Below are 27160 nucleotides of genomic sequence, written 5' to 3' on the forward strand. Positions count from 1 at the left end.
TTATGCACCTCCCTAGCTGCCTTGATTGGATCTCTGCTCTGCCTTCTTAAGAGTAGGAGAGGGTTTGTAGCCCATTGGGCTTTTTTCTTTTTATAACTAATGAAAAAATCTTTTCATGGAAAAAAAAAAAAAAGACAGTGGTCAGAAAGTTCCTCTTGAAATTTAAGAATTCTTCGCCATCGGATACGAAATGGATGCCAAAGGAGTACTTCAAGGACTATCTAGAGATACTTCGAGCTTATGAGGAAGCAGTTGGTCCAGACGTATTTGGAGTCCAGACATAGACATCTTGAGAACAAGACAGATCCAAGAGGGAGGGATTGTACCTCTAGCCCTCTTCATTGTATATATTGGAATGTAATTGATTATTATTTTGCTTATGTAAGGGTTAATTGGACATGCTCTAGTTTGGGTCGGCTGCATACTAGATGACCCAAGGAGCAAGATTTGTATTTGAGTAGCAATGATGCCAGATGAGCCATTGGGCGGCCTTTGTGCCAAATGCCTTGGATTTCACAATCAAGCGGTCATAGTGACCAGATGGCCCAGATGACTATGTTGAATTTGATAGTCGGGCGGTCAATGGTGAGACCAGATGGCCCCGATGACTATTTGACAGTCGGGCAGTCCAAGAGACCAGATGGCCAAAATGACTATTGATAAACACTCGGGCAGTCATAGTGACCAGATGACCCAAATGAGTGGCTATGATTGACTAAGCGATTTCCTTGGAGAGCCGGATAGCTCAGCAGCGGTTTCCGATGAGACCAAATGCTCGACAGAACAATCCATGAACAAGAGGATCTTTACATGTGCATTGCATACTTTTGTATGTTTGAATTTCTTTGATTTTGTGTGTTGTTTTTGATGCATGGACAATGCTTGGATTTATGGCATGTGATAGTCCACTGGGCTCTAGACTATTTTGGCCAGTACCTAGAATACCCAGTAGACACGAATGATGCATAATTGTTTGTTGCCTACATTATGTCTAGTTTTTACGGGAGGTAAGTATGGATTTCTTTTTTCTAACACATATAACAGGTCATAAAGGAAAACCATCAAGAACAAAGCCATTGGTCAAAGATAAGGTATTGAGATGTTGCTAGATGAGCAGATGACATCACAGATATGGGGAATGTCCAAATGCACAAGCTCACCAGATGGGGCTAGTACTTAGAACATATTGATATGCTTGGTACACTTGTACTCCGCAGTTGAGGACAATTGTGATATAAGAGGGAGGGAATGTATCTATTTGGCCTTCCTAGCTCTATTCACATGATGGAACCCTTGTTAGGACACTGGACCAGTGGAAGAAGGCATGCGAACAAGGACCATAAGGTTTAAACATGGAAAAGCACCTGTTTTGGTCAAAAAGCAAAGAAAAGCAAAAAGTCAAACTGAGTTGACCGTGAGCCAAGAGCATCACTAGCAAGAGGACATTAAACAGGACCAAAAAGCAAAAACTATAGGGCCAAAAAGCAAGGTCCTAAAGTTGGAAAAGCAAAGCACAAAGAACTTTGCAAAAGTTGGCCTTATTTGAGTAATATTTTATTATATAAAGTGCAAAAGAGCAAAAGCAAAGCAGAAAGTAAAAACAAAAGCTTGGCTAGCTTTTTTGCAAAAAGCAAGACCCTCTCAAGTATAAAATAAGCTTGAACCTCTCTTGAGCATCATCATCAAAGCATGGAGCTTATCACCGCCGCCTGTTTGGCCGCTGCCTGCCTTGCCACCGCTGTCGTACTATCTGATGTTGTCGACTGTTGCTGCCGTGCTGATCTGCACCAGATTTATGCGACCTGCTAATCGCCACCGCCAATATCTGTTATTCTGCGTCGTATGCATGATCTGCCATACTGCTATTTAGCGACGTACAATTTGTTGATGCTGTGCGCTGGTTGAACTACAGCTGCTTGCCGTACTACGTCGTCCGGTGGTTGCCACACTACCGTGGATCTATCCTGGTTCATACTCCCCTATACGGCCTCTTAGGGTTGTTTCTACTCTGGTTTGGGTGACTAAACTATTGTTGAACATCATAAGCTCCATCATATACACTTATCACTTGTGTACCTCGTTTACAAGCTTGGGGTACTTTAGATTTGGTACTAGCCTGGTGAGAGATCTTGCTGATCAACTCCATTATGCATACGACATTCCCACTAACGTCATCAGTGCCCAATAGTAGGTGTAGAACTCTATGTCAAGATATGCTCTCTCTCTCACACACACACACACACATAAGAGCATATATTCACGCAAAGCCCTTCATACTGAGTTTCTGTCAAACCTCTAGAGATGCAAGGCATCCTACTACCTCATATGGAATCCTGCCAAATCAACGCACACTCGGGTCCCTTTTCTGAGAGCTCTCTAGGCCTGGATATGTGAAATGAGAGGAATTCCTTGAATACTCCTATCCCCGCGAATTATGACGGGCTCAGGTAAACAACAATTGTGAAGGTGTCCTACCGCCTATCAAGAATGGGTGCATGCCCTCCTCTGAACCACTGAATGCCGAGAATCTTGTCACACCCTAGAAGCAGTGAAACTATGAAATCTAGCTAGAATGTAGCCTTTTGAACACTAAACTCAAAACTATAAGTGATACAAAAGTCTCCCATACATAATGAGTCATGCATGTGGTTAGATCTATATGCAGATCTAACCAATGCTACCACCAAGTAACGACTTCTCCCGAGAGGTGTGGACTTTGTCTTGAGGATCTGAAACTTTAGCTAAAGGAAAATATGCAACAAATTGATGAATAAACTGTGTGACTACAGAATGATCACACTTACCATCATACTTACTGAAGTTCAGTTGAGCTCGTATGATGGTGGTTGAGGAACTAGGACCAAGTGCCAATTTGGGAAGGGTTGCCATAAGACTGGCCTATAGGTTTGCTAGCAACTACTGATGCTAGAGTTGCATGGCACTAGCGGGCTCAAAAGCAGGCTCAGCCTCTAAGCAGCCCACACACAGGAGTGTTTGGTCATCGCTTTGCTATCATAAAGCATCAAGAAGCTGGCCGACAGCATATATTTTGAAGTGGGCATCATCATCAGGGCTGGCCGACCAGTAATATTCAGATTTTATTAGCATTTTATAAAGTCATGGACAAGATGAAACTGGCCGACAGCTATTCATCTGGCCGATCTGTGCAATATGGAGCCTATAAAAGTCTAGGCCTATAGATAGTCATAATCATCTGATCCCCAGTTCGGGACAGGTCATAGTCAGTCATGAAGGCAAAAGGGGTGTTAGGGTTAGGGTTTGGAGATGCTACAAACAGGCGTGGAGAGCAACATAGAAAGAACACGACTTTTGTGTATTCAGCTTGATAAAAAATGTGTAGTACAATAGCCACATAATAGTGACCTAAAGAGATGTGTTCACATGTCCGGCCATAAAATGTGCCGGGTGGACCAAAACACCTATAAACTGAATATAAGTGAAACTAAGCTAAACTGGGGAAAAAACCTCCACTAACTGAAGTAAAAAGTACCCCAGTAATCTACTGATGATCACTAGCACTCCTCTGGGTGCATACACAGCATAAAACCCAACAAACCCCCCTGGAGTGATATGTGATCACTGTACATCATCCACCAAAAGGAAACAAATTCAAAGCACTGCGGAATGCTTCGAATTTCGGACGTGGTAATGCCTTGGTGAAGATGTCTGCCACATTCTGATCTGTAGGACAGTAGATCAGACTGATATCTCCTGCCTGGAGTCTCTCCCGAACAAAATGATAGTGAATCTCAATGTGTTTCGTGCGAGCATGAAACACAGGATTCCTGGCCACAGCAATGGCACTCTGACTATCAGTATAGATAGGTGTAGGCTCCTCCACTGAAATATCCATATCAGTCATGAGACGACGCAGCCAAACACACTCAACAGTAGTAGTGTAGGCTGCTCTGTACTCTGCCTCACAAGACGAAGTGGCCACTGTGGTCTGTTTCTTGCTTAGCCAAGAAATGCATGAAGAGCCAAGAAAGAAACAATTTCCACTAGTGGAATGTCTGGTATCAAAATCACCAGCCCAATCTGAATCACTGTAAGCGTATAACTGCATGTCACCCCCCTCAGGATAAAGCAATCCAAGAGACAAGGTACCCTGCAAATAACGGAATACACGCTTCACAGCTTGCCAATGTGACAACCGCGGGCTGTGCATGAATCTGCTCAACTGAGAGACTGCATACTGAATATCTGGCCTTGTATTACACAAGTAAATAAGGCACCCAACAGCCTGAGCATATGTAGTGGCATCAAAGGAAATACTGTCATCTTGTAGTGACAGTTTCATCCCAGGCTCCATAGGAGTACTAATAGGTTTGCAATCCTGAAATTTAAACTTCTCCAAAAGTTTAGCAACATACCGTGATTGCAACAACCCAATGCCTCTGTTATCCTGCACAAACTGTATGCCCAAATAGTAATGTACAAGCCCCAAGTCAGAAATGTCAAATGTCTGTTGCAGTATCTCTTTAAAAGCTGCAATTTTGTCATCATTGGATACAAGTAATCCCGAAATGCTGAATACAAGATATGTGGGGGCAAGGGGCCATTTTATATAGCCCCTATGATCCAGTCGGCCAGTAGCAAGGACAGCCGACAACTACTAGAAGATACCCAACCTGCTGCACACCCAGTCGGTCAGAATCTATCAGCCGGCCAGCACACGTGTGAAGTCGGCCAGCTACAAAGAGGAGCGGGGAGCAGCAGGAGAAGTCGGCCATCACCTGGATCAATCCAAGAACCACAGGACAGCCTCCCACACCCGGTAAAAATAGGAAAAAAATATGGAGAGTGGGGAAAAATGATAAAACACCTAAATCAGGCGAGCACACCCACAACAGATCCCTGGTGTAAACATACAGACAGGAGATGACTGCTAACACCCCCTCTCAGCTCCTGGATGTGGAACCAACCCCAGGGAGCTGGAGTGCCGCCGGAGCATAGCCTGAGGTAGAGACTTCGTGAAGAGGTCCGCTGCATTGTCCTCCGTCAAACAATAAAGAAGCAAGATGTCACCAGCCAAGGTCTTCTCACGTACAAAGTGCTATTGTATCTCTATGTGCTTGGTCCGGGCATGGAAGACCGTGTTCCGAGCAATAGCTATACAGCTCTGGTTATCGCACTGGATGACTATGGGCTCCTTCTCTGGAAACCAATCTCGCCAAGCAACCTCCGCAGCCACACAACCTCGCAAGCAGCACCACAAGCAGCCCGGTACTCTGCCTCTGTTGATGATAAGGCAATAGCTTGCTGCCTCTTACTGCTCCATGAAACCGCTCCTAAGCCAAGAGAAAAACTGTAGCCTGATGTGGATCTCCTCGTGTCTGGATCTCCTCCCCAATCTGAGTCACTCCAACCTTGGAGTCTTGACTCCATCCATCAATCTCCCTCCTGTGTAGAAGAGTCGAAGATCCTTCGTCTACAAATACCGCAAGATCCGCAATCCTGCGTCCCAATGAGACTTCAACGGCGTATGCATGAATGAGCTCACCAGCCCCACGGAAAAGCTCAAGTCCAATCTGGTGTTTAGCAACCAGATCAATGAACCAACTAGCTTCCAGTACAGAGAGGCATCAACTGGCTCACAAGGATCATTCACTGTCAGCTTTGTGTTCGGGTCCATCGGTGACATAATAGGCTTGCAGTTCTCCATCCCAAAGGCCTCAAGCAACTCATGAACATACCGCTGCTGAGAGACAAAAAAACCCCCTCTTGGTCTGTCAGATCTCCAATCCCAAGAAGAAGTGAAGTAAGCCTAAGTCGGTCATCTCAAACTCCTTTGACAAGGCAGCCTTCGTCACTCCAACGTGCTCCACATGACCGCCAGTGATGAGAATGAGATCATCCACATAAAGGATGATTAATGTAACCATGCCGCGTTCCCGAAAGAGATACAGGTTGGGATCTGCAACCGATCTCTGAAATCCAGTCCGGAGGAGAAAGAAGGAATCGATCTTCTGATTCCAAGCCCTGGGAGCCTGTTTAAGACCATACAAGGCCTTCCTTAACCTGTGATCCTGGAACCACAAAGCTTGGAGGCTGCTCAACATACACCTCCTCCTGCAGGTCACCATTAAGGAACGCAGATTTGACATCCATCTGATACACAGGCCACCTTTGAGAAGAAGCAAGGACAAGAACGGTCCGAATCGTGGTCATCCTTGCTGTCGGTGCAAAGGTATCCTCATAGTCGATGCCTGGCCGCTGAGTATAACCCTTAGCCACGAGTCTGGCTTTGTGTTTGTCCACCGATCCATCTAACGCATATTTGGTCTTAAAGACCCACTTGACACCAATGACTGCCGTTTTGACGGCCTCAGTACCAACTCCCAAGTGTTGTTCTTCTCGATGGCATCCAGTTCCACCTGCATGGCTTTCCTCAAGTATCCTGTGCAAGGGCTTCCTTGACGGAAGTGGGCTCTTTGTCCCGCATGACACGAGACATCAAAGTATAGTTTACCTGTAAAAGCTCCGCTGAATGACTTTTGTCACGAACTCTATGCGATCTTCGAGGTCCGTCCTCTATGGTCCATTCGGAGGGAACCTCCGTGACACCTGACTCCCAAAGAGTGTCAACTAACCACCTGGGTACTCGAACAGAACGCGGAGCCTCCTCCTACTACAGAGAGTCAACTCCAGCTGCAGGCTCAACCTCCTGAACTGACTGTGGTTGTCCAGCTGGAACAATAGATTGGGAATCATCATCAGAATCCTTTGGGTCTCCAAGAAGTGGCAGCTCATCAACAGTGGGAACCAGAACATGCTCATCAAAGACCACATCCCTGCTGACAACAATCTCATTCCTCTCTGGATCAAACAACCTGTATCCCTTGGAAAGAGAGTTATATCCCACAAATATAAGCTTTTGGGACTTGGAGTCAAGCTTCCCCCTCTACTTCTTCGGAATGTGTACATACGCATCGCTCCCAAACACACGGAAATGGGAGACATCAAGTTTCCTGCCAAAATATGCCTCAAAGGGAGTCATGTTAGGTACTGAAGTTGTCAGAGACCGGTTGAGGATATGGACAGCCGTAGCCACAGCCTCTCCCCAAAGTGGACGTGGAAGATCACGATGCTCCAACATCGTCCTCGCCATCTCCACCAAAGTCCTATTCTTGCGTTCTACTACTCCATTCTCTCATGGCGAACCTGCACTGGCCAGTTCCCTCTTGATGCCATTATCTGCACAAAATCTCACAAAAGCATTTGAAGAGAATTCACCTCCTTTGTCAACCCGGAGAGTCTTTACCTGAGAGACTTTCTCCACCAATCCAGACTCTTTCTCCACCATCACATGCCACTCCTTGAACCAAGCAAAGGCTTGGTCCTTCTGAGAAAGGAAATAGACCCATGTGAATCTGGAACAATCATCAACAAGCAGCATGAAGTATAGAGATCCTCCTAAGGATGGTGTCTGCATAGGTCCACACAAGTCAGTGTGAACCAACTCCAATGGTTTCAAAGCCCACCTGGAAGCCTGCTTCGGAAAAGATTCCATGTGTTGCTTACCATGTATGCAAGAACTGCAACATCCTTGCCTGCTGCCAACATCTGGCAAGCCAACCACCATCTGGTCCCGAAAAGCTCACCGCAGTGTATCCACATTTATGTGGCTAAACCGAAAGTGCCACAAGACACCAACCTGAGAACCTGTCAAGAGGAGAGTGCGGAGAGTTTGTAGATACCATTCTCCACGCCGCCTCCCCAAATAACCTGGCCAGTCTCGCGGTCCCGTAGAGCAACTGAATGCTCCTCAAACTCCACCCCGAAGCCCGTCTTGCATGCCTCATGCACTGACAATAGATGAAAACCAAGTGCTGGGACGTAAAGAACACGAGAGGAATGCTTACCCCCCTTGTCGTCAGGAATGATCTCCATCCGGCCCTCACTATGTATCGGAATTGTGGAATTGTCGCCAATGAAAATGCAACCTGACTGCCGTTTCAGATCCAAAAAGAAGTCACGGGAAGGAGTCATGTGCCTGGAAGCACCACTGTCGAGAATCCACTCCCAAGTATCCTTTGTGGTGAAGCCAACTGCCTCCTCGCTCGAAGAAGATGAAGCATCTGAGTCCATCATCTCTAAGTGCACAAAGGCTGGAGTCTTTGCAGCTGAAGCTGAAGAATCAGCACTCTTCCCAGTCCCCTTAGGACACTTCCTCCAATAGTGGCCTTTCTCGCCACAATCATCGCAGGTCCTCTCAGCCTTCAGTTTCTCTCAGTCTGCGTCAGGCTTCTTCCCAGAAGACTTCTCCGATGAAGCCTTCCCTTTGCCCTTCTTGTTATTATTCCGGCCTTTCGACCATTGGCCAATTAAGGCCTCCGAACCTCTGCCCTGTGGAGGGTTCGTGAATCTTTCCTCCAGGTCCAAGACCATGGGCACAAGCTCCTCCCATGTGATGGTGCTGAGCCTGCCCCCACTGGTAATCAAAGAAGAGTAAAATGCTGAGTTCTGAGAGGGCAAATGCGACAGCAACGTGATGGCCATATCCTCCGATGATATCTCTTTCCCAGCTTGGAGAACTTCCTGCTGAAGAGCCTACAGCTTGATGTGCTCCCACATCGTCGACGACTTTGCAGGATTCATCACCCGCATTTGTACTTCCAAGGAGATCCTCTTCATGGGCGATACCCTGTTATAGAGAGAAGCCAAATGCTGCCATATACCTCTGGCCAGCGTCATATGCTTGATATGATTGATTATCTGCGGTGTGCAGTTGAGGAAAATGAAAGAACGGACCCTAGCGTTGACACGATCCCACAACTGTGCCTGTGCCTCGTGTTCCTTCCGAATCGAGGGTAACTCCCCTTCCTCTAAACTCCGGCCGTGGAACCCCAACAACAATGAAATCAGCAAGGTCGTAAGACTCCAAAACAGATTCCATCATTACCTTCCATATGCCGTAGTTGTTCTCGTCCAACTGACGGTCCACTGGGAACGTGGGGAGTGTCGGGATCTTCACATGCTTCTCAACCATCTCAAGTAAATCTGCCATTGCGGGCGTGTAACTGAAAAGGGTGGGTGCGTGGGAAAAAAGAACTTAAACCTGCAAGTGGCTGTCCAGTAAATCAGCCCACCTTCCTCTTGTTTCTCCTCTTCCCGAATGGTCCAAAACAGTCCACCAATCAGCAACAAAACAGCCCCCCTCTTGCTCACACAGTTCCCAAGATTTATCAAGAGCCTAGAGCTCTGATACCATGTCAGAATATGCAACGGAGATGAAGACAAAATCTGAAAACTCAAGAGCAAGTGCACTGCAGAAAAACACAGCATTAAAGAAGGAGAAAGAAAGAAAGAAAGAAAGATTTTATTAACGTCTTCCAAAAGACCGAACTCGGCCTATGAGACAAATCGGTGTACCTGTATGGGGTATCCTCTGTCATCCCAACAAAATGAAAAAGTACTGAACTAACTCTGCTATATACACAAGTAATCCCGAAATGCTGAATACGAGATATGTGGGAGCAAGGGGCCATTTTATATGGCCCCTATGATCCAGTCAGCCAGTAGCAAGGACAGCCGATAGCTACTAGAAGATACCCGACCTGTTGCACACCCAGTCGGCCAGCACACATGTGAAGTCGGCCAGCTACAGAGAGAAGCGGGGAGCAGCAGGAGCAGTCGGCCATCACCTGGATCAATCCAAGAACCACAAGACAGCCTCCCACACCTGCTAAAAATAGGGAAAAAATAGGAAAAAATATGGAGAGTGGGGAAAAATGAGAAAACACTTAAATCGGGCGGGCACACCCACAACAAAGGCCCTGGTGTAAACATACAGACACGAGATGACTGCTAACAGTGGCTGTGCCAGAGGCTTGGTCAAGGGCTATTGACAGCCTTGACCCTCTATGAGGCAGCCAACAGCATACAGGGGCAACATGTCCCTATCGGCCAATAGTAGGGGCAGCCATAGGACATGGTCTGCAACCTGTCTTGAGCTGTGTGCAAACAGCCAGCAGGCGGGGCAGCAAACATGTCATGCATAGCATTTTACAGCATTAAATGCTATTTTTTCAGCATATAAAATCATGGGCAGAAGTCAGCCAACTCAGCATGCAGCAAGGCAGGTGAAAATAACCAGTCGGCCAGCATTAAATGTTATGCCTAACATTTAATGTTAGCACTAGCATTTAATGCTAGGTTTGGCATTTTTGGTTCAAAGTGAACTGGCCGACCAGCAGCCTGTGTCACCATTTGGTGCATCTCCATTTCTGGAGCCACTTCTATGGGACTGTCACTCCATAGAGCGGCCAGATTTGTACCGTGTTCACATGTGGCCAGGCCAATGCCCCATGTGAAAGGGTCAGTCATTTGGTGTCATATGGACGGGAACCAGTTATGTGCCACCCGTGTGACCAGTATTGTGCCATATGGACAGGAGCCTATTTGCTGCCACCCGTGTATAACCAAGATTGCGTCTTATCCATGGGACTGTCACTCCATGGTAGGACTAATATTTATGCTGACCTTGTCTATGGGATTGTCACTCCATAGGAAGGCCCGTGCCAGGACTTGTGTTTTGCCTTTGGGACAAGACTTCACATTTCTGTCGTGCCAGCACAAGAAATCTTTGTACAAGTTTCATGAAAGGGAGATTTCGTCCATTACATGTGCACACGCATTTATGTTTGCATGCATAAACTTGTTTTCGCATGACTTGTTCTTATGTGTTTGCCTGCTATGTCGTGCCAGTAAATGTACCGTGGGTGTGCTATTTGCTGATGAGTTGGTGTGGCGTGTGAACAGGTGGTAAGTATTACCCTTTTTTTGGCCTTTTCAAATGTAAAATCCTTTAAGTAATGTCAACCTTAATAATTATAAGGTTGGGTGTTCACACACATTTTAACATTGGCTGGACATTTGCTCTCATGTGGGTGTCCAACATTATTTAACATTTATAGTTATTATTGCATGAAGTAATTCTTCTTCCCCCACACGTGGATAGTTGGTGGGAGTGTGATTGAAGGAAAGTACCCACCTTATTATTATCAGCCTGTACCCGCCTGTTGTACGCGACTACACCTGTACTTGCTGTATCTGCATGTTGTACCCGATTGCATATGTACTTGTTGTACCCGCCTATTGTACCCGATTGCACCTATACTTGTTGTACTCGCCTACACCTGTACTTGTAGTACCTACCCTGTTGTACCCAACTGCACTTGTACTTGTTGTACCCGCCTGTTGTACCCAACTGTACCAGCTTTACCTGTTGTACCAACAATACCTATTGTACCAGTAGTACCTGATATACTTGCTGTACTTGTTGTACCAGCCTATACTTGATGTACCTGTTGCACTAATTGTACCAACCTAAACCTGCTATACCCGTTGTACCTGCATGTACCTGACTGTACCCTTAGTTGTACCAACTGCTTTCCAGCATCTACTGTTGCCAGGATCTGCCTACAATTTGAGAGTGCAATAAAAAGGGGATGAGCTTCTCTCCTAGGAATTGAATTTAAATATTTGTCAGGTATTTATCGTTGAATTTTTTAGATTCAGTAATAATTAAAATTAAATATTATTTGAACAAGTTTTGTCAAGCAAAATATCACACCCTGTTGCCTTCATTAAGAAAGGCCATCAGGACAGTGACTTTTTCCCATGATTACCCTGACCGCGCCCTCATATTTTGGAGGAGCCAATAAAGGTCATTTGGGGTATGAGGAAAACTGGGAGCAAAGCTGATTCAGGAGCACCAGGTATTGCTCCCTCCACGGTGTTTCACCTTGCCAGGCGTTAGTACGGGCGTGCCTTTTGGTGCACGGTCCCGGAAGACCAGTGAGGGCAGGTGTTCACCCAGTGAAGGTGGGAGGTTACCTGTGACTTGGTCTACTCCGATAACATCTCATTGTTTACCAGTTGTATTCACTCCTTGTTATGGAGAAATCTGGCCGAGGGCCCGTGAGCACTTGTACAAATAAATACTCCAAGAAATACAACAGTATTAAGGGGAAGGGGGGGGAGGGGGGGGGGGGAGCCTTTCCAGCCCCAGTGATGGTGTCAAGTGTTCTTTGTTATTTCTTTTTTTTTAAGTTTTTCTACTCTACACTTATTCTACTTTGGAAGTACATCAAAATGAGCACAAATTTACACTAAAATGGTAAGCTTTTGAGTCATATTAACAAAATACGCCAATCGAAGAGTGAAGGCGTTGACGGTTGATTGTATTAATAATTAAGTAGATACAAAATGAGTCATGACTCAAGAGTCAGGACTAAGCCTTAAGGAGGCAGAATACATGGACGGACTCAAATGAGTCAATGACAAAAAGTGCTAAAGCCTAGAGCCTAGAGGCTAGAGCTAAGTAGTAAGGCCCATGAATCATGATCCATGAATGATCATCCACATGAAGTGCTCGCCTCATGGTCATGGGTAGCTTGTGCCAAAGAAGCATCAAGCTCATCCTACTCTCATCCTGCATGCTGCTCCTGCACTTCATCCTCTTGTTGCTATTCTTGTCGACTCATCTCCCACTCAGTGAAGGGATCTGCCTTCTTGGTCACGCTCTTGCAAAGCATTCGCAAGTTTGAGCTGACGAAGACAAGGTCATTGGCACGCTCTACCCCGAGTCGGTTCCTCTTCCTAGAGGCAATGTGGTTGTAGGTGCTCCAAAGTTGCTCCAAGCAAGAGGAGCTGACAGCCTGGCTAAGTATGCGCTGTAGCTTCGGTCCATCCGAACCAAAGTCCTCCCACCATAGAGCAGCACCAACTTTGGAGCGGTCGAGCTGTGCATCATGACAGCCATAGGAGCCATGACATGACCTGTACATGGAAAGCTGGTCCCTTATCTGGCGCCTAACCGATGCATCAGGCACAAGACGGTCCAAGATGATCCTCCATCCAGCGCTCACCTCCCGGTCGCTCTCCTGTTTGTTGCCTTGGAATTCTGGGTCCACCACATAACTTGCTGCATGCAATGGAGAGTAGTAGGAATTCCACCTTCCTAGACACAAGGCATGGATCTCCTCGTATCTGTCTTTGTCAGGCACGAAGTCTTTCAACTTCTCTATCATGTGATCCATGGCCTCATAGACCTTGCCTATGCATGGTAGCATAGCGTCTACAATCCTCAATAGGTGGACTATGGGCCTCACCATAGCATCCGTGGTCTTCACACGCTCCCACCAAGAGGCGTCATCCGCCCGCAACCTACACTCTTGGCCAGTGTTTGTACGGGACTCTTGCATGTCGACAAACTCGTCGCTAAGGAAAAGCCCCCTCAAAGCACCGCTACAATCCTTCAACTGGCCCAACATGAGGAAGTTGTAGGCAAACCGGGTGTCAGAATATTTGAGGAGAGAGAGAGGACCTCTTGTTGAACTCATGCCGAAGTCTTTGGTGGTTGAGGACAAAGGAGAGCATGGTGTTGGCCTCCTCAATGAGCGGGCTGATCCATGGCAATGCCCCTATGTCCTTGAGGAGGTTGTTTAGGCAATGAGCCATACAAAAGGACACTGTGACATGTCCATACATACCTTGGAGGATAGCTCCAGCCGCCCTATTGGAAGGCTCCCCATCCGCAACAAAGCCCACTACATGCTCGGGGCCAATGATCTCCATGGTGGTAACCCACTCTACTGCAAGCACATCCGCGCTCTTCCCGATGCCGGATGTATCATGAGATGAGATGAAGTACATCTCTCCGCGGGAATATGCAACCACGCCATGAATACTCCTCTTGCGGGTGTCACTCCATCCACCCACAATGAGGGAGACTCCGTTCCTCTCCCACTATCGCTTTGTGTTGTCGGCCGCTTGCTCTACAATGCGCTTCTCCTTCTCGAGCAATGTAGTGCGCAAGCTCTCGGATGAGGGAGGCGTATAGGTTGAGCCATACTTCCCAATCTTCTTAACCATGACCTTGAAGTATTCTGACCTATTCAAGAAAGCAATTTACTAATGCGAAGGGGACTAGGATGATGAAAACATGAATGATGAATTAGCAATGATCGATTGCACTTACCTAGCCGTTTGAAAGGCAATGTGTTCGTGGTAGAAGAAGCGGGCCACCGCCATATCCACCTCCTCCTTCAACTTGGGATTCCAATTCTCCCCAAGTGTAGATTGTCGCCATGGGCCACGTAATGCTTGAGAGGCCGTGGAGATGGAGGGTGCCAGCGTCGTGGATGGAGCAACATTCCGACTCGATGGTGAAGGTGATGGCGTGCATGATCCCAATCCACCACATGACTCCACTGTCGAGGCTTGAGTTCCTCTCCCCATCGTCGCAGGATCTACGGCCACTCGTGGTGTCCTTCTTGCCGCTTCGACCGCCTCGTAGACGGCAAGCTTGTCAAGAAGTTCCCATCTCTTCTCCGGCATGACATTCGTGCAAAACCTCACCTCATGCCCACTCTCATGCAAGAGGTGAGCTCGCACTTTGTCGGCGCCACCCGTTCGCCGGTACAGGCAAAGCTTGCATGCCCATAGCTGAGAACCGCCTCCATGAGCGGATGGGGTGTAGTTAACCTCCTCCCACCATGTCCATCCTGTTGTCCTTCTACAGGAAGACCTGGCACGTGAGGAGGATGCCATGGTTGAAGATGGCTTGAGCCTTGAGCCTTGAGCCTTGAAAGAGAGAGAGAGAGAGAGAGAGAGAGAGAGAAAGGCCTAGAGGCTTGGAAGTTGGAAGACTCAAGAGGCTTGAGGGAGAGGTGAGAGAGAGAGAGAGAGAGAGTCTAGAGAGTAGAGAGTAGGGCCTTGTGTGAGATGATAGAATGTGTAGCGGAAGAAGATAAAGTGGAAACACGAGAGAGAGTGAGAGAAAGAGATGGAGAGGAAACACAGGTGAGAACCTGCTCTCAATATCATCATCCAAAGGAATACATGTCCCGAGCAAGAGGGGAGAAAACCTCGTATGTGAGGGACTGCAGCAAACAATGCTAAGCAAGCAGTAAGAAATAAGGGAGGCATGTGAGGGGTGACCAACCCCTCTAGCTAACATGGTCAACCCTAGAGGCTAAAATAGGACACCAAACAAGAAGCCAGTAAGAAGGGGATGATGTCTAACACCCCCTCTCAGCACCAGATGCTGAGTGAACTCCAAGAAGCCAGAGACGTCGTCCTCGATCAAAGACGAAAGACTGCAGAAATAGGTACCAAGAAAGCTCCACAAGCAATCTCCTCAAGAACTCAACTACAAAAGCAACAGAACAAGCCACCAGGTACACCGCTCCTCTGGAAGAAAACAACCATGTAGGCTTCGACGTGCTGCTCCAAATAATGGTTCCAAACCCAAGTGTAAGAACACTCCCCAAAGTCGAACGTCGTGTATCGAGCTTAGAGAAGGTATGAAAAACCTCAAAACCAACCAAGATCAGATCCTGTATATAATCAATCCTGGGAGAAGCAAACTGCTCCTCACTAGAACCCTAAAAAGAAAGAGTCAATCTGCTCCAACTCTGTACCAAGAGTAGCCAAATGTTGTACAAAAGCATCCCCTGAAAAGATCGGCATTGCAAGATGTAAAGACTCCGTAGAAAAGATAGGGTCCAACTGCTCAAACTCTGTACCATGAGTTCCCAATGATCTACATAAGTACACGCCACTCAGGTGGACATCGCAAGATGAAAGTACTCCACATCCCCCTCTGAAAAATGATGTCGTCAGACTGGTACAAGCCCAACCTGATTCTGATCCAAATCCAAAAAACTCTGGAAGTACCACTATGCTCCAGGCACGGTTAGCAACCACAGATCCAAAGCATCCCACTGGGTCCAAAAAACCATCCTCACAATGAGGAAGGGAAGCAAGAATATAAACTGTAGTGGTAACAAAGTCCTCAAAAGCATCACTAAGAGCAGAAGACTGTTCCATAAGTAGAATCAGATCCTAAGAATCAGCAACGAACAAATGATCCATATGAAAGGATCACACCACCCTCCTTGTTTTGCAAACACTGCAAAGAACACAAGCTCGGAAAAAAGAAACTCTGCTCAGGATCTTTGAAAAGATCACAACTCTCCTCCAAAATTTGTAAACTCCTGTCACAGAAGAAAGTCTCCACAGATACAAAACAGCTCCCGAAACTGATCCTCAAGTGAAGAAGCTGGAGAAGGACCCTCTTTGAGTGTAGAAAACTCCTTTGGGAAGCAAAAACGCAGCCAAAACACTGCTGTCCAACAAAAACAGCACTCCACCGCCAACAGAAGGCAAGGAACATGACGAAACCGGGAAACCGTGTAGGCCAAGAACAAAAACGCAGGTATAGATGCTCCAAAATCAGCAAAAACGCTGACTGAAATCAGAAATTCAAAATCCTCCTCAAGTGCCAAACTGCCTCCAAAGCCACAATCCAAACAAGAAACCCCCTCTGCAAGTGATCTGTGTCAACTGGAGAAGAAAACGCAGCCAAACAAGGGGCTACAAACCTGAAAATTCAGGTCAACCAGTGTCCACACCTCCTATGAGGAAAAACGCTGAAGAGAAGGCACCTTCGGGTCCAACGGATGAAGCCCAGGTGAAGGTAGAGCTACCAACAAGAATCAATTCAAAAAAACGCAGTAACCATGGCTGTAAATCTGAAAACACAGAGGTAAAAGGGGCTGTAGAACGGGCAGAATCTGGAAAAGCAGTAGAGATATGTGGTACACCCAAGCCTCAGATCAGCAAATCAGCATCAGAAACCTGTAGAAGAAAAAACGCAGCAAATATGCTACTGTTGGCCTGTACAAAACAGGCGACCAGCACTAAGGGGGGGTAGACGGCCACCTGTAGAAAAACGCAGCACTAAGTGCTGCTGCCCTGAAAACAGTGCAAAAAACAGGTGTGAAGGAAGTCTCGGGAGGTCAAACCGACTATGGAAGACCACGGGCTGCTGAGAAGAAATGCCTGGAAGAGGCAAGCGACCAACAGCACTGCTGAGAAAAAACGCAGATCTGTCCACCTTTCTGAAAATGCAAAAAACACACGAGGGAGAGGAGGGAGCATCCAACACTGAAGATCACCGGCGCTCTGATACCATGATAGAATGTGCAGCGGAAGAAGGGAAAGTGGAAACACAGGGGGGAGAGAGTGAGAGAGAGAGATGGAGAGGAAACACAGGTGAGAACCTGCTCTCAATATCATTATCCAAAGGAATACATGTCCCGAGCAAGAGGGGAGAAAACCTCGTATGTGAGGGACTGCAGCAAACAATGCTAAGCAAGCAGTAAGAAATGAGGGAGGCAAGCCAGCTATATATATGCCCAAAAGTAGGCAGCCGGACTAGGGAAAAAGTCCTCCACGACTAGGGAAAAATACCCAAGACTCCATAAAATGGGAAATAATATGGGAAAACATATGTGAGGGGTGACCAGCCCCTCTATCTAACATGGTCAGCCCTAGAGGCTAAAATAGGACACCAAACAAGAAGCCAGCAAGAAGGGGATGATGTCTAACATGAGAGGCTTGGAACTTGGAAGTTGGAAGTTAGAAGAAGCTTGAGGGAGAGAGACTAGACAGAGTGGATACACTCATAGATTATGGCTTGCCGCTTAAAGCTTGAGGCTTGAGCAATGAGCAAACTTGCAAAGTGCCAAAGACTCAAGACCCAAGAGACTAGAGAGAAAGACTTGCTTGAAGCCTTGAAAGTTGAAGGGGTGTGTGTGTGCTTGTAGCCTTGTAGCCTTGTTCTTATATAGATATTAGATAGGCAAGAGAGAGAGGCAAGGGCCAAGCCTCAAGGCCCAAGCCTAAAGGCCAAGGCAAGAGAGAGGCAAGGGCCAAGGCCCTGAGGGACGCCTCCAGGGGGACGTCCGACCGTCCCCTGCCATCCCCGTTTCTAATCCGTCCCGAATCGACGTCCCAGCGTTCGAAGCCTCCGTCCTCTCCGTCCCCTGTGACTATGCCACCAGCAACAAAGTTAACTCTAAACCTGCTAACAATCCTACTCATAAGGATCTCACTTACCATTTGTGGTCACAAAGGCGCATTCAGCCTGACTGTCGCAAGAAGAAGAGAGAAGGTGATTCCGCAAAGAAGCCCACCATTCAAACCTCTTCGTCTACCAACCAATCCTAGAGATCCTCTTCCACCAAGGAGACTGTCTTCATCGGCATTGAGGAGCTTCCCGCATACCCACCTGTCCATGCCACCTCACGTCTTACGAATTGGCCGGTTGACGGTGGGTGCAATACTCACATGACTCACGGCCTCAGTACGGGCAACACAAAGCTCCCTATTCTCCCATACCTTGGGACGAAATAGGGGAGACAACTTGGGCGGCCAAATGGTGACATGCTTTACCGAAGTACAGCAAAACACCCAATCCTCCTTTGTAGCATCTATCAAAGGATTGGTCTCCCCAGCATAATGCTCCACAAAACGCCGATAAAAGATTGCCAGCCCAAGAAAACTTGAAAGCTCATGCACATTTTCCGGTAGGGCCACAAGACAATGGCCTCAATCTTCTTTGGATCCATCGAGATTCCATCCTCAGAGATAGCATGGCCCAAATATGAAATTTTGACTATGAAGACCTACGTCTTCTGAGGGTGAAGCCGCAATTGGTTGGCATCAATCAACCACAAAGCCGTCTCCACGTGCTTCCCATGCTTCCTCATAAGGCATGAAGGAAGAACTCGGTAAACCAGTGGTGTCCCATCCTCGAGCCGATGAAAGAGAAAGGGAACTACCTATTTGCATTCAAAGGAGTGAAAACCCTTCTCCAAGGAATTTTGCAACTTCATCATCAGAATGGTCGTACCCCTGCTCAAAAGCACGAGACTCAGTCTGCAACAATAGGCGCTCAAGGTGTCATCTGAAAGAGTGGGTACTATGATGTGATACCCACAAAGAAATGTTGCTAGAACTGTACAACACTGTATATGGACAGCAAGCATAAAGGAGAAAAGAAGACCACTGCTGAGTATCACCATAAAAGGTAGTACATCACATGGAGCAACATGAGGGAGGTCTCGCCTATCACTGCAAAAGCTGAAAAGAGAGATGATAATGATGCTAAGCCTAGCCACCTTTATATAGGTGGGAGAGGAGCTGGTCGGCCACTAGCAAATCAAAGGACTGGCCAACAATGCAAAAAAATATGAAATAATGTCTAAAAATAGGCAAAAAAAAATATGTACTGCCTAGATGCATATGCAGGGCTTCATATGGAGCCAGATACAAGAATGAATGTGCATGGGAAAGTCCATCTAGGGATGAAATAATTTCCAACACCTCCTCTTCAGCGCCGCCAGATGGGTGGACCAACTCCGGCACGCTGCAAAAAATCCTCCAAAGAGTCTGAAGGAACAACCTCCTCATAAAAGGCACAAAGCTCACGAAGATATGGTACATCTGAATACACAGAAGGTCTCCGGAAGAAGCCACGAGAAGATCTCGAAGACGAAACGCCAGGATGAATCTGGAGAGAGCAGCCCTTAGGATATGGAACCATAGATGGCTCCGAAAAATGTGGTACCTCCTCTGTATCCGCAACAAATATCGGGACCGAAGTAGAATCCTCCTCTGAAGAAGAAGGAAATGAAACATAAAGAAATTGCAGCACTTGAGGCAGTCCCGAGTGAAAACGCAGCTCCACAGGAAAACGCAGGTTACTGATGAAGAAAACGCAGCAAGTGAATAGCTACTATATGCTGTAAGCAGTCAACAGCAACATGGGAATAGAAAACGCAGGTCCCTGTAGATGTTACCCGCTCTGATACCATGAAAGAATGGGTACTATGCTGTGATACCCACAAATAAATGCTGCTAGAACTGTACAACACTGTATATGGACAGCAAGCATAAAGGAGAAAGAAGATCACTGCTGAATATCACCAGAAAAGGTAGTACATCACATGGAGCAACATGAGGGAGGTCCCATAGATGCTACCTATCACTGCAGAAGCTCAAAAGAGAGATGATAATGATGCTAAGCCCAGCCACCTTTATATAGGTGGGAGAGGAGCTGGTCGGCCACAGTAGCAAATCAGAGGACTGGCCGACAATGCAAAAAAATCTGAAATAATGTCTAAAAATAGGCAAAAAAATATGTAGTGCCTAGATGCATATGCAGGGCTTCATATGGAGCCAAATACAAGCATGAATGTGCATGGGAAAGTCCATCTAGGGATGAAATAATTTCCAACATCATCTCAAGTCTATCAAGAGAGTTAGACATATACTTGCTTCATACCCTAGAAGAAGTTAGGAATTCATGACGAATAGCCAAGAACTAGTGATGTACCATACAGCTAGTTTGATCGAGTAACGCTCAGCAAGACCTTCTTTATACCTTTAGGTTAGTGAGCATGAAGCAATCCACTTTAATCTTTATACACAGGAGGTAGAGTTGAAGAGGAGAGAGCAGAGATGACACCAGATTGGGTCCCAATACACCCACTGAAGGGTCCCCTCCCACAAACAGGAGTATTTGCATTATTATTGTAAAGAATTGTTACAATGCAAAAAACTTAATGTAAGTATGACTGACGAAGACTGCGAAACGCAAGGATATTGTAGACCAGACATCTGCTAAACCATCAAGCGGGTTGAAAGCAACTTTGAAGCCACTTCGGATAGCCTTGTGCACACACACATCTGCTGAGGGAGATGCATTACTGAAGGCTGAATGCTGAAGCAAACTTCGGGGCTGCCTATGGACTGAAGCACAAAGTGCTTGGCTGAGATTTATGCATGCAAAAGGCCCTGGTCTTTAGGCACACATATTCTGCACTGTTTCTACTGCTGAATGAATGATTTATGAGATGATTTATGCAAGGAATGTGGGGCTGCTTATATAGTATCAACAGGCTGCTGGTCGGTGACCTATGCTGCTGTTGGCCAGGAGAAAAGCCCACGACTTGCTGAAAAGTAGCATTTAATGCTTGTGCATTTCACTAATGAGACATTTTGTTGTACCCTATTCTGATGCTAGCCGACTAGTATTACCTGTTAATGACTCTTTACCGCCCCTAAGGCTGGCTGACTAGAAAGATGGGCTGCATAGCATCACCTGTAAGGCATATACCATGCCTTATGGCTGGCCACATGCTTTAATATGCTTTGTGTATGTACCTAAAGGATTGACTTAACCTCAGATGACCTAAATGCTTGTTCTCGAAGTGGGTTAAGGGACTGAACCTGACACCTAAGGCTGGGGAGAGTGACCTAAGTAGCTCGTGCCTGACATGTCCCGGGACTGGGGCTAACAATGGTCTCCTGGCGTACAACAAAGATCCGACCTTGTAAACTCTTCGAAGCTAGGGACTCTACCATATCCAAGCAGCCAACACACACGGGTGCCAGGAAATTAAAAAAAGGTTCCCTAGATTCTGATACCAACTATAGAGCTCTTGTGCCTATGTGCAGGGGCTTAGAGAGTAGAGAGAGAAGAGAGCAACGAAATTTAAACACATAGCACACACAATAGTCCTAAACAATTGATATGTATTATGTACAAGAAAAGGTGTTACAACTAAATTTCAAGTACACAAGACAACTAAAAGTTGACCAAGTACACAAGACAACTAAAAGTTGACCACAATTCTCAGCCCGACACTGTGCTGTAGTTTCCCTTGGGCCAGCCATTGAACCCAAGAGTCACTCTGTAGGCTGTCGACCTGTTTTGAGGACTGCCCACAACCTATATAGTACAAGTCGATCTAGTGTCCACTGTGGCGACTGCCACATGGAAGTGCAATGTGTAGATGCCTACACCTGCTGCCCGCCCAACCGCTCCTACTGGCTGCCCAGTTGCTCCATGTGCTCGGAATACTTTTTTTGTTTTTGTTTTTCGAGCCGGGGTCAGAGACGAGCATGCTTGTCTCTGAGACTCGAGCAGAGAAACACTTCTGTCATTAGCGTCGCTATCTCAGTCGTGAGAACGGTTTCGCTACTTCCTTAAGGCATGACCTCGGAAGACCCAATAACTGGGCACGACAGCGACCAATGACCATGCTCGTGTGTCACACCCAAACATCCTTGTTTGACAGTTTCTCTTGAAGCCGTCTTTTGATCAATGAGTCCGTGATTCCTTTCCGGGTAACTCTACCTTCAAGCCATAACTGAACATGGTGACAATTCAGCAACCTTGAAACGCTCTTGGATGTTTACCCTCAAGACCGCTATGCCAGCTATCGTGTTGACGATTACAACAGACCAGTTACAACAAAAACTAACCCATTCACAATGAGATGATTTCCAAAAAATAAAATTGCTCTAAGCAATGTAAAGCCTCCACCCAAATAACAGTCAAATTTTAGAGCTCTCTAGTGACATGATTGAATATAGAAACGTAAAAATAAAGCATATTGCACGGTAGAGCTTAAACACAACTAAAAAACTGAGGACAACTAGAAACTAGCTTCAAAGTATAAAGAGCTAGTAATTTCTCTGCTCCTTCCCATCGGTACTGAAAAATGCTCGACACCAACCCTAAAGCTTGGTGCAACCAAAAATATAATTGATAGAACAATTAGCCAAGAAATGGTGTTGAGACCACATACCTTGAAACCCCATTAGGGTTACCATAACCCGCATTGAATCCGAGATCAATGATGTGACTGCAATAGATTGTGGGTAGAGAGTCTCCTCCCAACCATAGGCTCCCTTCCGGAACCATCCCCGAGCCTGAGGTCAGATTGTCGTGAGTCGGCTAGATTGTGATCAATGATCACTGCAATAGATTGTGGGTAGCGAGTCTCCTCCCGACCATAGGCTCCCTTCCGGAACCATCCCCGATCCTGAGGTCAGATTGCCGTGAGTCGGCTAAGCCATGACAACACGCCCTCATATCCCATACCACTAGACCGCCTGCCTGTGCAGCTACTCTGGCCTTGAGGTCTTGTGCACCTCGGTAGACTTCTCTGCTTCATGGATACGCCATAATAATCATAGGTGAGTCCAGACTCCAAACTCACTTTTATAGCAATAACCGAGCTATTATTGGCCCACTGCTTTTATTATTCAGCTTTTGGCCATTATAAGCCTCTAGTTAGCTTTTCATTGACTAGGCCAATCTAGACCTCATCCTTGCTAGCCCTTAGCCTCTTGGCCAGGTGCTATTAGCCCCTATGGTAGCCCTAACACTCCGTTAGCACATCCCCTTAACCTCGGTTTATCCTAACCCCCAGTTAACACTGGCCCTAGGTCCAGTTAGGGATGTAACAAATGGTAGGCAAGAAGGTAAATGGTAACAAAACTGAACTGGTAACAGTTGAATGTTGTTGATAAAGTATGTTCAAACCAAGTCCAAACTGAGGCCTCCTGGACCAAAGCTTGTGGCAGACGAAAGTCTCTCAAGCTTGCAAGGGTGGAAAGGCATGTGAGGCCTAGGAACAACAGGATGAGACTAGGATCACTGGTGGTATACACGTAACACTAGGTAGATAGAATATCACCAGGAAATGGTATGATCCATCAGAAAATTGGCCATTGAAGCTAAGGATCGAGCAAACAGCCCAAATACAGCAGCACATTTGGAGCCTCACTGAATAGGCACCCCAGCAATTTAGAGGGTGGATCCAGCCACGTGAAGCAGCAGTACATTAAGGAAGGCATGCAGACCTGTAGATGATGCACATTAAACACCAGCAGGCTAAAAAACAAACTCAACAATACAAGTCGTTGAACCATTTCAGCCCCCACCAGCTTGTGCAGATCTTCAGCCTTGACAACTCTAATCCAACAAAACTAAGCAAGCAACACCCCCCTGTTCTTACCAAATGAGCACCATCTTCTCCAATTGGCACCTCAGTGCTGCTCACTTCAAAGTACTGCCACATCTGGAAAGCAGCAAAGCACCTCTTCCTTCTCTCATTCTTCTCAAGAAAGCAAACCTTGCCGCACTAAAGTATAAGCACAAATTTATGCTTGAATTGATTTAAACACTTGTTGTATGCACTGCCATGTTGCTATGCAGTTCAAGCAGCAATGCAATGAGATTAGGGGGGCTTACCAATGAGAAGTGAAGCACTGGCCTCGTGCAAGTAATAGATCTTATGTCGGCGCAGAACATGTCCAAGAACAAAAGCCAATCCCAGCGTAACAATCTGCAGGAGGATACTCACACTGGCCATCTGCTGTTGATCACCTGCGGCCGGTTCTCCTGCCATGGCTGATGCTTTGCAAGCAGGCAAAAAATATCCAGCCTTAAAGAAGACGCATTCACAGGCACCTGAACCTCTGATGAAAGGAAAACCCTAAAACAGACAAATGCCCTTCCTCACGCTTTCTCCTCAGCAGAACCGCAAACACTAAACCAGGCACTGTTGCTCTTTCCGTTGATTTCAATCGATTTCGTAGCTCTTATCCGACTTCTGCAACAGGAATTTGTTTTTCTCTAACCATACCGGATTTCTTCATCTTTCAACCGTATGACCTCATCAGAAAAATCAGAATAATGAATTCAAACCCTACCTTTACTTCGTCGTATGAAGCGGTGGTTGCGAGCTTCTGCACAGAGCTTCGTGGCGACATAACCGTTTGGGTAAACCCTAACACCTCGCTTTTTCTTCAGTTTTCTCACTGTATTTCCTGGACAGAAGAATTTCAATCATAGGCAACCAACACAAAAAAACACACGCCACCTGCAAACAACACATCACAGTAACCGGCTCCAGCTCTAAATTTATTTTTATTTTTTTAATTTCCACTTGTCACATATTCCTTGCCCATCGGGCCTGAGCCTTTTTACCACTCTTCAAAGGTAAGGATGTACACTCGTGTACCTGGTGGGGGTATCCCTTTCACGAGTTGGGCGAGTTAAAACCTTGGCTTCTAGATATCTTTTACACGCCGTAATCTTGCATACCACGTGTAACATTTTTTGGGCCTCTACATGAGCCGTCGTGGAGAGCTCTGCACGAGCTGCCGTGGTTAATGCCTCTCTTGCCGGTCCTAGGTTGCAGCCTCCATCGTGGGGGAGAGCTCTACATGAGCCGTCGTGGTTAATGCAACAAATGGGCCACCTCTCTTGCAAGTCCCAAGTTGCCAGGTTGCAGCGCAACCGCCTCCACCTCCGAATACGATGAATGCCATCGCGCCAGCTCCTTCGTTTCATCGTCGTCATGTTTGCAAACGCGCCACCTTGGTGGTGAGCCTCTCTGTCTGTCCTCTCTCTCTGTCTTTGTGTTTCTTGCAGTGTATTGGCACGCTAACCCTTTGTGTGTCTTGCAGGCTATTGGCAAGACGTGCTCCTTCTTGCGCTTTTTTATTGTGTTGGTTCGCGCTCCCGATCGGCTCCAGTGGACGTGCTCCTTCTTGCGTTTTTTTATTGTAGCCTTCTTGCACTTTTTTAGTGTAGGCCCTCCCCATACCGTGCTTCTGGCCGTGCTTAGCGATGGGAAAGGAGGGAGAGAGAGTGAGAGAGAGGAGGGGGTAGCATGCAGAGCGGGTGAGAGAGAGAGGAGGGGGTAGCATGCAGAGCGGGTGAGAGAGAGGGGGGGTAACATGCAACGTTCCAGAGAGAGAGGGGGGGTTGCATGCTGGTCGTGCTTGGCGATGGGAAAGGAGGGAGACAGAGTGAAAGAGAGGAGGGGGTAGCATGTAGCGGGCGAGAGAGAGAGAGAGAGAGAGAGAGAGAGAGAGAGGGGGGGGGGGTTGCATGCTAGCCGTGCTTAGCGATGGGAAAGGAGGGAGAGAGAGTGAGAGAGGGGGTGGTAGCATGCAGCGGGTGAGAGAGAGAGAGAGAGTGGGATGCATTATTCCCGAGAGAGAAGAGAGTGGGGGGGGATTGCTTGCAAACAACGGCCGTTTGGCTGCACGTTTGGCTTCAGAGTGAGAGAGGGGGGGGCTGCATGCTGGTCGTGCTTAGCGATGGGAAAGGAGGGAGAGAGAGTGAGAGAGGGGGTGGTAGCATGCAGTGGGCGAGAGAGAGAGAGAGAGAGAGAGAGAGAGAGAGAGAGAGAGAGAGAGTGGGGTAGGATGCATTGTTCTCGAGAGAGAAGAGGGGGGGTTGCTTGCGGTGGCCGGTTGGCTACACGCTTGGCTTCAGAGTGAGAGGGGGGGTAGCATGCAGCGAGTGAGAGAAAGAGAGTGGGGTAGAATGCATTGTTCCCGAGAGAGAGGGGGGGTTGCTTGCAGCGGCCGTTTGGCTGCACGTAAATGCCATGGGAAAGGAGGGGGAGAGAGAGAGAGTTTCATTTATTTTTTTTACAAAGAGTGAGAGAGGAGGGGTAGCATGCAGCGGGTGTGAGAGAGAGAGAGAGAGAGAGAGAGAGAGAGAGGGGTAGAATGCATTGTTCTCAAGAGAGAAGGGGGGGAGAGAAAGAAAGAAAGAGAGAAAAATTTTATTAACGTCTTCCAAAAGACCGAACTCGGCCTATGAGACAAATCAGTGTATTTGTGTGGGGTATCCTATGTCATCCCAACAAAATGAAAAAAAACTGAACTAAAAAGCGGTGTGCAATAAGTACAATGAGTGGGGGAGGGGATGGAGCTCTACTACTAGGAGAATGCAAAGCTATATGCATGGAGTATACAATCATGATATACAACCTAGCTAGCTCCATCCTGTACCATACTGGGGGAATAAAATGGTATACATCAATGAAGGGGGTGTCCACAGCTCCCTGAAGAACATGCATGGGTCTGCTCTCAAGCCAGTCAGTCGCTCTGCACCCTCTCTGTGAAACTGAGCTCTGATCTCTGTCATCTCTCTCTGGTATAGGCGTGGTGTCCGAAAGCCAAGTGTCCTCTGTCTCCTGCGGGCTCTGAGTGTCTCTCCTCTCTGGAGAGTAATTCCCTGCTGTGTAAGGACTGGGAGTGGGGTGGATCTCTGAAAAAATGTAGTAATCTGTGTCTGTCGTCCCCCCTCTGGAGCTGTCTGAGCCTGTAATGATGTCTCTCTATGACGCTGTATGTCTAGAATGAATCCCAGTATGCGGCGCTGGTCTGCTGCCTCAAAGATCTGCTGGTGTAGGGAAAGTGGCTCTCTGAATAAAATGGGATATCTCTCTTTAATGGCCTGTATATGCTCTGCATCTGCATACATAATGCTCCTCACTCTCCACCTCCTCTCTGCACAATCTGCATACCCTCTCCTCTCGGGGGATCCGTGCTGCTCTACCAGTCTCGATCTCCAATCGATGTGATGAGACTCTAAGCTGACCAATAGCTACTCGGGAGCCGTGTGGTAAAAAGCCCTCCATGTATCTAGGCCTCTCTATAAATCCATCATGAGTGATACTCA

The 27160-nt window shown here is 47.0% G+C and overlaps 1 protein-coding gene across 1 annotated transcript in view; it reads right to left on the bottom strand.

Moving 5' to 3' along the window:
- LOC147613403 (sodium/hydrogen exchanger 6-like) overlaps positions 1-24583 on the bottom strand; it is an 83295-nt gene extending 58712 nt beyond the window's left edge. Inside the window, exons 1-2 of the mRNA XM_086781339.1 lie at positions 24388-24583; positions 23927-24287 (exon numbers count right to left, since the gene is read on the bottom strand). Coding sequence (XP_086637465.1) covers positions 23927-24083 — 157 coding nt within the window. The 5' untranslated portion in view covers positions 24084-24287; positions 24388-24583. The remainder of the gene's footprint in view (positions 1-23926; positions 24288-24387) is intronic.
- Between the last annotated feature and the right edge of the window lie 2577 nt (positions 24584-27160).

This window comes from Cibotium barometz, chromosome 43 (genome assembly GCF_041138505.1).
Source record: "Cibotium barometz isolate CiBa-2024 chromosome 43, ASM4113850v1, whole genome shotgun sequence".
Taxonomy (NCBI): domain Eukaryota; kingdom Viridiplantae; phylum Streptophyta; class Polypodiopsida; order Cyatheales; family Cibotiaceae; genus Cibotium; species Cibotium barometz.